Below are 13,241 nucleotides of genomic sequence, written 5' to 3' on the forward strand. Positions count from 1 at the left end.
GCAACATTTGATTTCACAACATTTATCAGCTGGCCTTTTGTTTGAGGGGCACACTTTTCACAGGTTGGCTGTTGTGGTATGGATATTGCTTGTATTCGTAACTGTAAGCCCCAAAGCTAGCCATACGTTCACTTTGTGGCTACCATTTTGTAATAAGCTTTAAATACCAGTAACTGATTGAATAACACGTGTGTGTGCATGTGTGTTACAATCACTCACCTATCACATCCAGTGTAACACTACCAGTAGCCATTACTGGTGGACTAGTGTTGATCACCACCTCACACTGGTACTCCCTACCATCATCAGTTGTGTTCAATTGTGAGATGGTGTAAGTGTCTGTGTACACTACTGAGTTGTCTGGTGTGGAGCTAACACTGACCCCCTCCATTATCTCAACTTCTCTACCGTCACTACTCCATATAATATCCACTCTACTGGTGATACCTCTCACAGCAGTCATACTACACTCCAGTGTTAGTGGTTGACCAACTATCTGAGTGTTGGGGGCAGTGACAGTCACACTGGGAGTGGGTACTGTAGTATTAAGTGTAAACAATTACAGTATGATAATACTGTATATTTAGGATCATAAAGGTTTGGACTTTACAGCCAAAAATATCACCATAAAACAAACCTCATAATACTTTATGGCACCTTGATAGAATTGGTCAAGCACAAAAATGCTTTCAATATGATCTGAAATGCTTCCAATAGGTTGCTCCAAAAGTAAAAAAAGTATTTAGTGAAATTTTCTACTGATTGCCTGAACGATGCTTTCACACAAGTGTAGCCGACAATGGATAAGGCCACGGGCTTGATTTCTTTTTGGTAGATGCCACTTCAGCCTGACAGGTGCCTTCTGGCATGTACAATGCATGCTTCATGGACTTACCTGTGTCTTCCTTTGTGTCCCATTCACCTAAGCTGACATGCAGTGCAAGATGTCAATTCACTGTAGCTCATGTGATGGCTTCTCTGTTTGTAATGGCAATTGTCTGAGTTTTCTTTCATGACTGGATTGATTGCAGAAGTCTTTTTTGTAGTGTCCTTCAGTTTTATTTATGTGTAACAGGCTAAACATAGCCGAACGTGAGGTGTAATGGCCACACCTCATTATTTCAGTATATGATAGTTGGGACACGTGTTCAGGTGAAAACAATAAGTTTGATGCCATTCTTTCTCCTCATACAGTTCACTAGTCATAACAATGTAAAAAAAATACAAACTTTAAGTTCGATTAGGAGTAATAGAAATAAAAAGTGAAACAAGGGAAGTTGCCTACACCTGAAGATATACTAGTGGACATTTAATCACTAATTCAGTTACCAAAGTAGGGATTAAAGTCCACTAGTATATCTTCAGGTGTAGACAACCTCATTTGATATTTCATCCCTACACGACAAATTCCTAATTTTCCTTATACTTGAGCTATTAGGAGGTGTTATGACTCACTAGTAAGTGTCTCCAGTACAACTGAATCTGATCCACTAGTTTCCAGTATCATCACATTACACATGTATGTACCTTCATCTACCTCCATCAGGTAGGTAAACTGGATACTGCTAGTGTAAGTGTTACCACTAGAAGTGGTTGGGTTGATGGTCACTCTACTATCATTTGTAATAGTGTCTCCTCCAGGTCCCATCCAACTGATCATTACTGAACTGGACTCCACTCCACTAACTGTACTCACTGTACAATGGATCATTTGGGGACTACTCACCATAGCTCCTTGTATGGGACCAGATGGTGATATGGTGACCATAGGAGTAGGAACTGTGGAGGAATTATTATAACAAAAGATTATACCATGATCAAAATGATATTATTTTGCATTTTATCTAAAGTATAAGGAGCAAGAAAGAGTCTCTAAGCTTATATGTAGCTTCAAACTGGTGTGTAATTTGGAATGGCTTATATACAAATGTCGACACAACTCCTGTAACAAAAGCTAGATATTTTTCGTTGTGAATGTTCATATTAATAGTGTGCCATGATCTTTCATTTCCAAGTAAAGTGTGACAGTTCATGTTCACCAGTGTCTAATTTACAAAAATTGCAACTTGCACCTACTATGCCAGCATTTTGCTTAATGCTATTTTCATCCTATTATGCACCCAAGTTTGCCAGCAAAACCAATACATTAAGCTAGCAAAGTTGATACACACTTTATTATCCGAGCATTTTCAAGAAATCATGAATATGGGGTAGTATTTTGCCTTTGCACGGATAGAAATATGTTATGCTTCAAAGTCATCACTTAGTTGAAGTCTAACTAGATAGTTTACATACCTGTGAAGTGATATATGTACAACTGTAAATATGCTACACTGTCAGTTACGGTGTATCTAAACAGTGTACAAATGTATTTCTACTAATACAGTATCACAAATGCTACTTGACCACATGAGATATTTTATAGAGCCTTTCTTAAAAATAAGGATTTCTTCTAGTCCTGGCACTTCTTTCAGAAATAACAATTCACTATACACAGTTACTCACATTGATAAAGTGTCCTATTGCTAGTTATTTTACAAAACATGTACTTTGGCTCAGCTATGTCTGACTAATAGACAAATTTGGGGTAGGCACTTCAGAACAGTAACTAGCTACTATATAGTTACTCATTACTTTTATTCCATGTCCTTTTTTTGAAAATGTAACTAGAAGTTAAATTTACTAGCTACTTTCATATGAATGTTTTGTGTAACGGGTTTTCATGATTATAGATGTCAAGTTGTTTACAGGGATGAAATTAGTACAGTCGAACCTCTCTAATCCGACACCTGCACAATCTAGAATCCTCTCTAATCCGACCAAAATGTCATGTACCAACACCTTTGTATAGAAAACAACCTCTGTAATCTGACACCTCTGTACTCTGTAATCCAACACAAAATTTGATTCCCTAGACTTGGAAATACATTGTTTTTAATCTTGTTAATCAGACAGAGAATAATAGCAGCATTAAAAACAACCACAAAAAATAATTTTAAGCAACCAAGGCATTTGATTGGTTGACAATAATAGAAAAGGTTGTAATACTTACTTGCAAATTCTAAAATTAATTACCTTCATTTTTCCTATAATTTACTGCATAATCTGACATAATTCTAAATATTGTACAATATCGGATTACAGAGGTGACTTAATAATCCAACAACCTCATTTATCCAGCAAAATTTATGGCTCCCATTAATCATCAGATTAGAGAGGTTTGACTGTACTCTGTTATTGTTTATACTAGTGTAACAGTTTTGTGTCTATAACTAGCTTTACTACACCTGACACATGTAGTGTTGTGGCTTTAAGCAGGTTTGTATTTCAACTAATACGTAAGTGCGTAGACTTCTCACAACAATGAATCTTTATTCCTTAGGTACCTATTACAGTATAGATAAGAAAAAATGTGAGCAAAAACAAATCCTAATAGGTTGGTTTTGGCGCCTTGTAGGGTACAAAAAGTAGTGAAAACTACACAAAATAGTCAAGCTGTAAAAAAAGGGTACGGCTGGGTGAAAAAAGTTGTGAACACTAAGGTGCAATGATGTTGACGAAAATAAATTGTAATAATGGTTGTGCATTATTAAAATAGTAAGAAATGGCAACATGCAGAAGGCAGACACTAGTTGGAACCAGAAAAGACACATACTTATTATCGTGGAGTGATATGGTAGTCACCATGTTAGCCTCTAACCTTGCACATGTGGTCAAGCAGAAAGACAGACAGGCAGACCAAAAATTGGGTCTGGTTTACTGAAATTGTTTTCGTAAAAGTCTGTGTGTGTACGTACCTACCTATCTACCTATCTACCTATGTTTGTCCGTACGCACCCATGTGAGCAAAATCATTAAATAATGGTAAAAGCAGCTTTTATGTAAGAAGTAAAAGTGAAATAAAGTCTGTATTAACCTTCTGCACAGGTGAACTTTGCTCTGAGGTGGTTTCTTTTTGGCGGACTGAAATACAGGTGTGGCGACTTTCCTCAGACTACCTTCCCCTTGGGGTTTTCAGGTGTTTAGCAACTGAAAAACAATGGTGCAGGCCTCGTACACTACCAGGAATAGCTTATCGCTACAAATTGAAAGGGGGCATATTCCTTATGTACGCAAACAAAAATGAAGAGCAGCTTTGAGGCTTTGTCGAGAGAATTTGTGGGAAAAAACACGTTAGTCACACTATAAAACAGTTTAGAAGACTAGTATATTAAAAATTATAAATTTAAAAATGAAGTAGGGTTTCAAGCTATAAAAAGTAGTGAAACAAGAGATGAACAATGGTAGCTATTACAGCATAGCTCAGTGTTAAATCCCTACTTTGGCATTGAACACAAAATAATTGTTATACCATGCCAAAGTAGGGATTTAATACTGAGTTATGCTGTAATAACTACCATTGTTCATCTCTTGTTTCACTACTTTTTATAGCTTGAAACCCCACTTTATTTTTAAATTTATAATTTTTAATATACTAGTTTGTTTAGTTTTTTTGTTAAAGCATACAGCTAGCTATAAAAATGTGACTGTTTTATTAGAGTGACTGCTGTATTAGAGTATCTCTAGTCAGTCTGCGAAGATGTGCTTGCCCCAAAAAGGGGTGTGGTCATTGTGGTTTCGATTGATTATTAGACTAGAGTATCTTGAATCAGTCTACCAACTTGAGGGTGTGTGGTCACAAATACAGCTAGCATAAAAGGGGCATGGTCATCATGGTCTTGATCGATAGGTTGATATAATACGTAGAATTAAGAATGGGCCTGACCTTGTTACCTATTGTGGAGTACTGGTACCTCCGTAAAGTCGGGGGCTGTACAGTAGCGTAGTCTAAGTCCCTTAAATAATTTTGTGACGTCTATTATGCTGCTTAAAGAAAGTGTTGATATGGAAAATTAATGCCTCAGTATGGTTTCATTGAATGAAGAAGAAGACAAGCAGCCTGATTGAAGATAAAAGAAAAGATAAGACGCACAGGGTGCACACTCGTCGGAACCCCAAAAGGCATATCCCACCGGTGAGTTTGTTGTTGTGGAATAAAATGGTGACCATGCGCTGCTTCGTTTGGGCTCTAGGCTTGTGACTGTGGTCAGTGAGTGAGTGAGTGAGTGAGTGAGTGAGTGAGTGAGTGAGTGAGTGAGTGAGTGAGACGAAATTTCGAGTTTTGACGATTTTAAAAAAATTCTATATCCGGCCGCCAGTAAGTGTTTTCTTGTTTTTAACGCTACATTTGATGTTAGATGGACTAATATTATTCCGTAAAGGTGATTTTTGTCGCGTAAGAAGTTTCTAAGTTGGTTTGTAAAGGCGGTATTTTTTGCAGTGCGTGTCACTTTTGATGCAAACCCTACTTAAACAGTACTACCGTACTGTTTGATACTTCTGTGCGTAATATGTTAGTAAAAGTAGTTTGTTTAACAAATGCTTCCTTAGCAGTGCATAGCAACATAATTGAATGAATTACGAATATTTCATGAATTACAAAATACGAGAATTAGCTAATAATATTATTGCACAACCCAAAACCACCCTATTGTAAAATAGTAATACATAGTTGGTTAATTCATAGTAGCATATACTGTCTATAGTTAATTCCAGATGAGTTAACTAGCTGCATGGCGCCTGGGTTTTAGAAGTAGCACATCATCAACTTGTTTAAAATTAAATTCAATATTAATTTTTGGCCTTTCTTCATACCTTTAATGCTGAACTAGATCCACCAAGACTATTGCTTTGCATTGTTCTATGCTGTTTTTAACAGCAAAATATTGACAGGTATATACCCTGCATAACACTACTTAACAGTAATACTGCACTGTATGGTGCCATGTATCTACTATAGTACACATATACTATCTATGAACAAATAAGAGATCATTTACTATTCTCATCAAACCTAGTTAAGTACAAAACAATACATAGACTATATAGCATCACTTACCCATCACATCCAGTGTAACATTACTAGTAGCCATTACTGGTGGACTATTGTTGATCACCACCTCACACTGGTACTCTCTACCCTCATCAGTTGTGTTTAATTGTGAGATGGTATAAGTGTCTGTGTATAGTAGTGAACTCTCCACCACATTTGGAAAGGTATCATTAGCCCTAGTTAACACTTCACCACCATCCCTACTCCATATAATATCCACTCTACTGGTGATACCTCTCACAGGAGTCACACTACACTCCAGTGTTAGTGACTGATCAACTATCTGAGTGTTGAGGGCAGTGACAGTCACACTGGGAGTGGGTACTGTAGTATTAAGTGTAAACAAATACATGTATACTATTAGAAGATGTTGTGACTCACTAGTAAGTGTCTCCAGTACAACTGATGCTGATCCACTAGTTTCCAGTATCATCACATTACACATGTATATACCCTCATCTCCCTCCATCAGGTAGGTAAACTGGATACTGCTAGTGTAAGTGTTACCACTAGAAGTGGTTGGGTTGATGGTCACTCTACTATCATTTGTAATAGTGTCTCCTCCAGGTCCCATCCAACTGATCATTACTGAACTGGACTCCACTCCACTAACTGTACTGACTGTACACAGGATCATTTGGGGACTACCCACCATAGCTCCTTGTATGGGACCAGATGGTGATATGGTGACTGTAGGAGTAGGAACTGTGGAGATAAATCTAGCTCAAGTACAGAACAAAGAACACACACCCATTAAATTTAGTTTAACACTACAAGAAGCCATTACTGGTGACCTTAGTATTAGCATGCAAAGCATGCCAATATTAGGGAGTGTTTTGGGGCTTGAGAGCATTTTCAGTTACACACGTGTGCTTAAATAAGATACACTTATAGTGTTACAAAAATGACTACTATTATGATATACACAATCATAAAACTCACATCAGCAAGTGTGTTACAATAGAATGTACGTGTACAGATTAAACTATAAAATTTACAATATAAATGGTCTTTAATCGTACTATCTACTATGTATTGCTGCAGTTTATAAGTATCTCTAAGTAGATTGTTGCACTGTCAAATTGTAGCTGGAAAGAGACTATATTCTATTAGATGTGTCTGGCTGTATAAATTTAAGAGCATTACCGCTGGTATTTTTTGCTCTAAGTTATAATTATAAGTAGGTAGTGAAACATTCACATGAATATAAGTATTTTTTTGTGATATAGATGCTTAAAGTGTATACCTATTGCCAGCTGAATTCCTGGCGACTTCTGGCCAAATCGCCGAATTGCATCATATTACCCTTGCTGTACACAGACCTATTTAGTACCTAGATCAAATCACTTGTTATGAAATAAGGAACTCAACTGTGTTGTTTTAGTTTACATTATACTAACTGCAGTGAAGTCACAACTTAGCAAAGTCTAAACTTTGGTAAAAACCGAAACAATGGAATCCCAACTAACTCTCTAAAAAGGAGCCTTACACTCCTTAAAACTATTCTGTATAGTTTACTTACAGTGCATCCATTCCAGCATTGTGCATGTGTATAATTATCTACTCATGTGCACCATGCCACCTCTGGGATAAACACTTAAGGCCAACTCCATTGACACATAGTAGTGTCTTCTTGGTAGTATGATAGACTTCAACTCGAAGAATGATTAAACTCAGCTATTTTAGTAACAAACACTTACCCGCAATTACATAACAATTGTGCACTAGTCCGGAAAGATCTAGTTATCCCAGAAATGAGACCCCTATGGGCATGTCCATTCTAGCACTAGCATATCTCACTATTTAATGTACTAAACAGTTTGCAGCCAAGATAGATCTATTCCCTGCATGATTTATAATAGTATCCTACAACAGTTAGTGAGTAATTCAAATAGAATGGAACCAGACATCCCAGTTACTATATATTAAAATTATGGACAATTTCTGTGATATTAATTGTCAATGCATTAACTGTGAATCAGCTTTTACACAGTAGTTGAGAAAGAAATGATACACAAAGGACTGAAAGGTGACAAAGCCATGATGCATATATACATTGTAGCAGCTATGGTAGGTGATAAGGCATGTCTCAGGTCTTAACCACATAGCATTGAGTTATGCTTGGATGAAGTAGCCAGTAATAAAATTCTGTAGGACTTGTTGAAAGCATTTTAGGTCACTCTGAGTGCATGTTTGGGCTTGATTATACCTAACCAATACTGTCAAGTTGTAGTGATGGAAATGTGAGGACGGTTTTAAAAAATGCTCTTCTTTTGTAAGATTCATACAGCGTACATCATATGTCATATGTGACAGTCTCAACAAAAACCTGACTCGTTCGCACAATTTCAGATTTTTATTATTTTCTTAGCACTATTTGCAGTGTCCAAAGAATGGATCATCAAAGTTTCAGCCTTCTGTGGTGAGTATTTTTGGAATTATAGGACAGTTGGAAGAGCAAGATAATTGATTTCTACAGTGACTATACTGAAATAAACTACATGTGTTTACATTTGCAGCCATAACTTCCATTTGGATTAGTCTACAACATTGCAATTTGACTTAAAATGTTCACCATGGATTAGCACATCAGCCAATAGCCCTGTAGTCACTTGCGCATATGGATATGAAGGTGGTTTGGTAGAAGAAATGATGATGATCTTGTTTACATTTACTGTATTGCAAATAAACCCACATGACACACATACCGTTAGAGCTACAGAAATGAAACAAAGATTTTCGAACTCTTCATGAGCAGGAAAATAAGATGGTACATAGTGTTGATCAATTTGAGTCTTTCTTCTTTAAGTACTGGCTTGATAAAAACTTGCATATTTTGTTAGCATGCATAATTTTACGAATTATTTTTAAAATTTAGTTTTTTCAGCATGCATGCTTTGCAAACAAGTCAGGTTTTTGCTGAGACGGTCACTATAGTTAAATTTATTTATCAACCACTTTCTTTTATTGCTAAGAAATCACAAGCAATGCACCAAAGTGTATCCTCAACTGTTTTATAGTTTATCTTTTAATCTTCATAAACACAAACGGAAATACCCTCTTTAAATTTAAAGAAGCTTATAAGGCTTGTTACATAGGATTTTCCAGTTACAAGATTAATTGAAAATATGTTTGCAACATGTTCTGTCACCTGTATTATGAACTGACTTGAAGTAACCACCTCAGCTTACCTGCCTGGAAATTTAACCATATTTAAACAGCCTTCATTTCTCACACACTGGCTGTTTTCATCATAAAGTTTTTGTGGGATTTTGCTACCTTCTGTAAGTTGCGTTTTTTGTTCTATTTTGCAAAAATTATACAAAATTAAATTTTCTTTCACAAACTATATAGTAGCTAGATCAAGACACACTGTAGTGTGCTGTGTGGCCAAGTACGTCAGCACACCACACTGTGAGTATATTGACAGGAAGAAAGAAAACAGCTTTTTCAGGAGTGCGTAGCTCCATGGCTCCTTCTCAAAAGCACACTGTTTTTGCATTATAGCTGTCCCCCAGGAAGGATAGGCAACACAGCAAATTTTATTAAATTTGCAAGAGTCATTTGCGATATACTGGCATTCAAAGTTTTATTTCAATTTTTTCGTTTTTTATCTTCTTAAGCCGTAGCAGGGCTACTGGGGCTTCGATTTCTTTTTGCACACTTTGCACAAATTGCTATAAAACACAAATGTGTAATTCGAATGCATCGATATTTGGTACAAATGAAGAGCATATAAAAGTGAATTCGTGCACCATGTTTGTTATGAATCTGATAAATATCCAAGGAGTTATGAGCATTTATTCACATTAAAAAATGAAACTTTTGTCATGGCTACAGGGTAAACCTAATAGAGGAATACTTTGAAAATTTGTGAGTACATAGGCTGATCATCGTAGCAGTGCCTTTTGGTGTTTAGAACAGCAACAGACTTACAGCTACAAAGTTATAAAGCAAAAACCAAACCAGTGTAAAATCGCAGGATCAAGATACTCTAATAGAGCAGTCACTGCAGGGTAAAGAAAGGTGCACCAAAATGCTGAAAAAAAACTGATCATAATCAGAGTTTGGACCAAGGACCTCCATACCTATTGCCTGCATCCTTCACCACTGAACTACTGCTATCTTGGCTGATCACTTCACTCAATTTCTACCTCACAAATGAAATTTCTTGCTTAAACCTGCTTAATAGGTAAAACTGATCTACCAATAGAAAATCTATATTGTTCTAGAACATTCTATGTATGTTCTATTAGATGATTTCAGCAAAAACATGCACTCTATTTATTTAGAGCATTAGCACCATAGTATTTTTGTATCACTTTATGGCTCAGTCTAGTATATAGCTATTTCATCAAATTGGAGCCTTTTTCATATCGATCAGTGGTATATTGGTAGTATTAACTTAGTCTTGCCCCCAGGTGGTCTGCAAGCAGACTAGTATGACCAACTCACGCCAAACATCATCATCATAATCATCATAATAAGTGATATACTAGTAAAACTTGTTATACAACAAGCTGGAAATCATGTCCCAGTAAAAAAGGTGCAGGATTTGCTTTGTCTAAAGTTGAGCAACTGAAAAATTGAGTCACTGCAAAATAAAATATCCTACGATCATGCATACCTATTCACTTTCATATAAATGAATCTCTGTAGTGGAAATAAATAGATATAGACCTAATACACTTTATATTATAGCCATCATGCATGCATGAACTAAACTAGCAAATAATGTTTGTGGTAGCATGTGTCCGAGAACACCCTTGTCTAAATTATATTTTTTTCCCATCAGTAATACTGATGGTTTTTTCTCTTTGATGGTAGCTGTCTGGATGAGCAGGTAATTTTCTTTATCACTTGTATGATCATCATTGTTCCTGTAGCAGTTAACTATGATCTATAGATAAGAAGTAATAAGCCTCAAAACCTTGGTTTTGAAAATACAAAAAAGAAGTAAAATCGACTCAAAAACAGCCTAGCTGTACAAAGAGTGTGGCCTTTAAAAGTCTGGGTTAAGAAAGTTGTGAAATCAAAGGTGGCAGCCATGAAATTAATGGCTGCAATGATGTTAATGATAATAAATTTTATTAATGCACAGAGTCACTATTAAAATTTGTTGGTATTAACATCATTGCAGCCATTTCATGGCCGCCACCTTTGATTTCACAACTTTTTTCACCCAGGCTTTTGAAGGTCGCACTCTTTTTTTACAGCTAGGCTGTTTTTGAGTGGATATAAACTACCGGACAAATTCTAACTGTGTAGCCTAGCAACTGTATTTATTGGCTTCAACTAAGATACATCGAGCATCAAAGATCATGACTGACAACCCTTTTACCCTATAGTATAGTGAAGGATTAAGTTACTCTAATAGAGCAGTTATGTAAAAATTTAATACTGTTTGTTCAGTGTACATGAACTATGTAGAAATGAACTACGTAGCATACATGAGTATGAAACAACAATACTCAACATTAACTGGACACAAGAGAACTACTTGCTTATCCCTTGCAGACAACTAATGAGGGTAGCTACCTCTCATGGGTGTAAATTACAATTAACAAATTGCAAGCAAAACTTGCCTTTTGAATTGAATGACTCTACTTGTGTCAAAAACAATGCAAGAGGAAATTGAATCAGAAAACCAATTTATGGCCACAACTAGAATGTGGCCAGCTGCAGGCATGCACCTTGGTTTAAAAGATGATGATGCATCTAAACTACTACTAGTATATTAAAAATTATAAATTTAAAAATATAAAGTAGGAATCCAAACGATAAAAAGTAGTGAAACAAGAGAAGAACAATTGTAGCTATTACAGCATAGCTCGGTGAGAAATCCCTACTTTGGCATGATATAGCCATTATTTTGTGTTCAATGCCAAAGTAGGAATTTCCCACTGAGCTATGCTATAATAGCTACCATTGTTCTTCTCTTGTTTCACTACTTTTTATCGTTTGGACTCCTACTTCATTTTATAATTTTTAATATACTAGTTTGTTTAGTTTTTTGTTAAGGCATACAGCTAGCTATAAACATGTGACTGTTCTACGTAGGGTGACTGCTGTGTTAGAGTATCTCGAGGCAGCCTGCAAGATGTGTGCTTGCCAAAAGGGGGCGTGGTTTCGATCGATTATAGAGTATGGTCAGCCTTCCAAATTGAAGGTGTGTGGTCACTGAAATACAGCTAGTGCAAAAGGGGTGTGTCATCGTGGTTTCAATCGATACATCAATAATGCGTAGAATGAAGAATGGGCGTGATCTTGTGACCTGTCGTGAAGCTATCTAGTACCAGTACCTCCGTACAGTACCCTCCGTCATAGATTATATCAGTAAGGAATGTAACCTATTCCTCCATACAGTAGCGTAGTCAAGCGTCTTAAATAATCTCATGGCGTTTATTATGCTGTTTAAAGAAAGTGTTGATACGGAAAATTAATGCCTCGATATGGTTTCGTTGGATGAAGAAGAAGACAAGCAACCTGATTGAAGATAAAAGAAAAGACAAGGTGCAGAGGGCACACACTCGTCGGAACCCCAAAAGGCACATCCCACTTGTGAGTTTGTTATTGTGGCGTAAAATGGTGGCCGTGCGCTGCTTCGTTTGGGCTCTAGGCTTGCGACTGTGGTCAGTGAGTGAGGCAGTGAGTCTAAAATTCGAGTTTTGGCGATTTAAAAAAAATTTACATCCGGCCACCTGTAAGCGTTTTGTTGTATTTAATGCTGTTTATGTACTATATAGACTGGTACTATTCCGTAAAGGTGATTTTTGTCTCGTAAGATATCTCTAGGATGATTTTTTAAAGGCAGAAAATTTGGCGGCGCGCGAAAATTTCACCTGGATTCCTACTTAAACAGTACGACCGTACCGTTTGATTATGCTATTTAGATTGGCATTGGAAAATCCAGCAGGATTATTACAATCATCCACATGTACAATTTAATATAAATTGTAATTATAAACACTTACCAGTAACATTAACAGTGATGGTCTCACTATCACTTCCAATAGGATTACTCACAGTACATGTGTATGTTCCACTATCACTTGTAGTAACACTATGAATGGAGTAGTCAGCATGGAACACTGCACTTGTACTAGTATGAGTTACTTTAGTGATACTAGTGGACTGTTCTATTGGACCACTATCCTTCCTCCATGTGAATGTGTCTGGGGGAGAACCTCGTGAGGTAAAGGACAACGTGAGGGAAGAACCAGATACAACTGTTACAGTAGATGATGATGGAGGGTCTATCATTGGAGCAGCTGTGTAGAGAAATGAAAGATGGTTAACAATGAGGTAA

At 36.6% G+C, this 13,241-nt stretch overlaps 1 protein-coding gene across 1 annotated transcript in view; it reads right to left on the bottom strand.

The window, feature by feature from the left end:
• LOC136256512 (basement membrane-specific heparan sulfate proteoglycan core protein-like) overlaps window positions 1-13,241 on the bottom strand; it is a 54,412-nt gene that overhangs the window by 28,999 nt on the left and 12,172 nt on the right. Inside the window, exons 4-8 of the mRNA XM_066049489.1 lie at window positions 12,907-13,203; window positions 6,314-6,637; window positions 5,939-6,256; window positions 1,456-1,779; window positions 220-537 (exon numbers count right to left, since the gene is read on the bottom strand). Coding sequence (XP_065905561.1) covers window positions 220-537; window positions 1,456-1,779; window positions 5,939-6,256; window positions 6,314-6,637; window positions 12,907-13,203 — 1,581 coding nt within the window. The remainder of the gene's footprint in view (window positions 1-219; window positions 538-1,455; window positions 1,780-5,938; window positions 6,257-6,313; window positions 6,638-12,906; window positions 13,204-13,241) is intronic.

The sequence above is a fragment of the Dysidea avara genome, chromosome 5, assembly GCF_963678975.1.
Source record: "Dysidea avara chromosome 5, odDysAvar1.4, whole genome shotgun sequence".
In the NCBI taxonomy this organism is placed as follows: Eukaryota; Metazoa; Porifera; class Demospongiae; order Dictyoceratida; family Dysideidae; genus Dysidea; species Dysidea avara.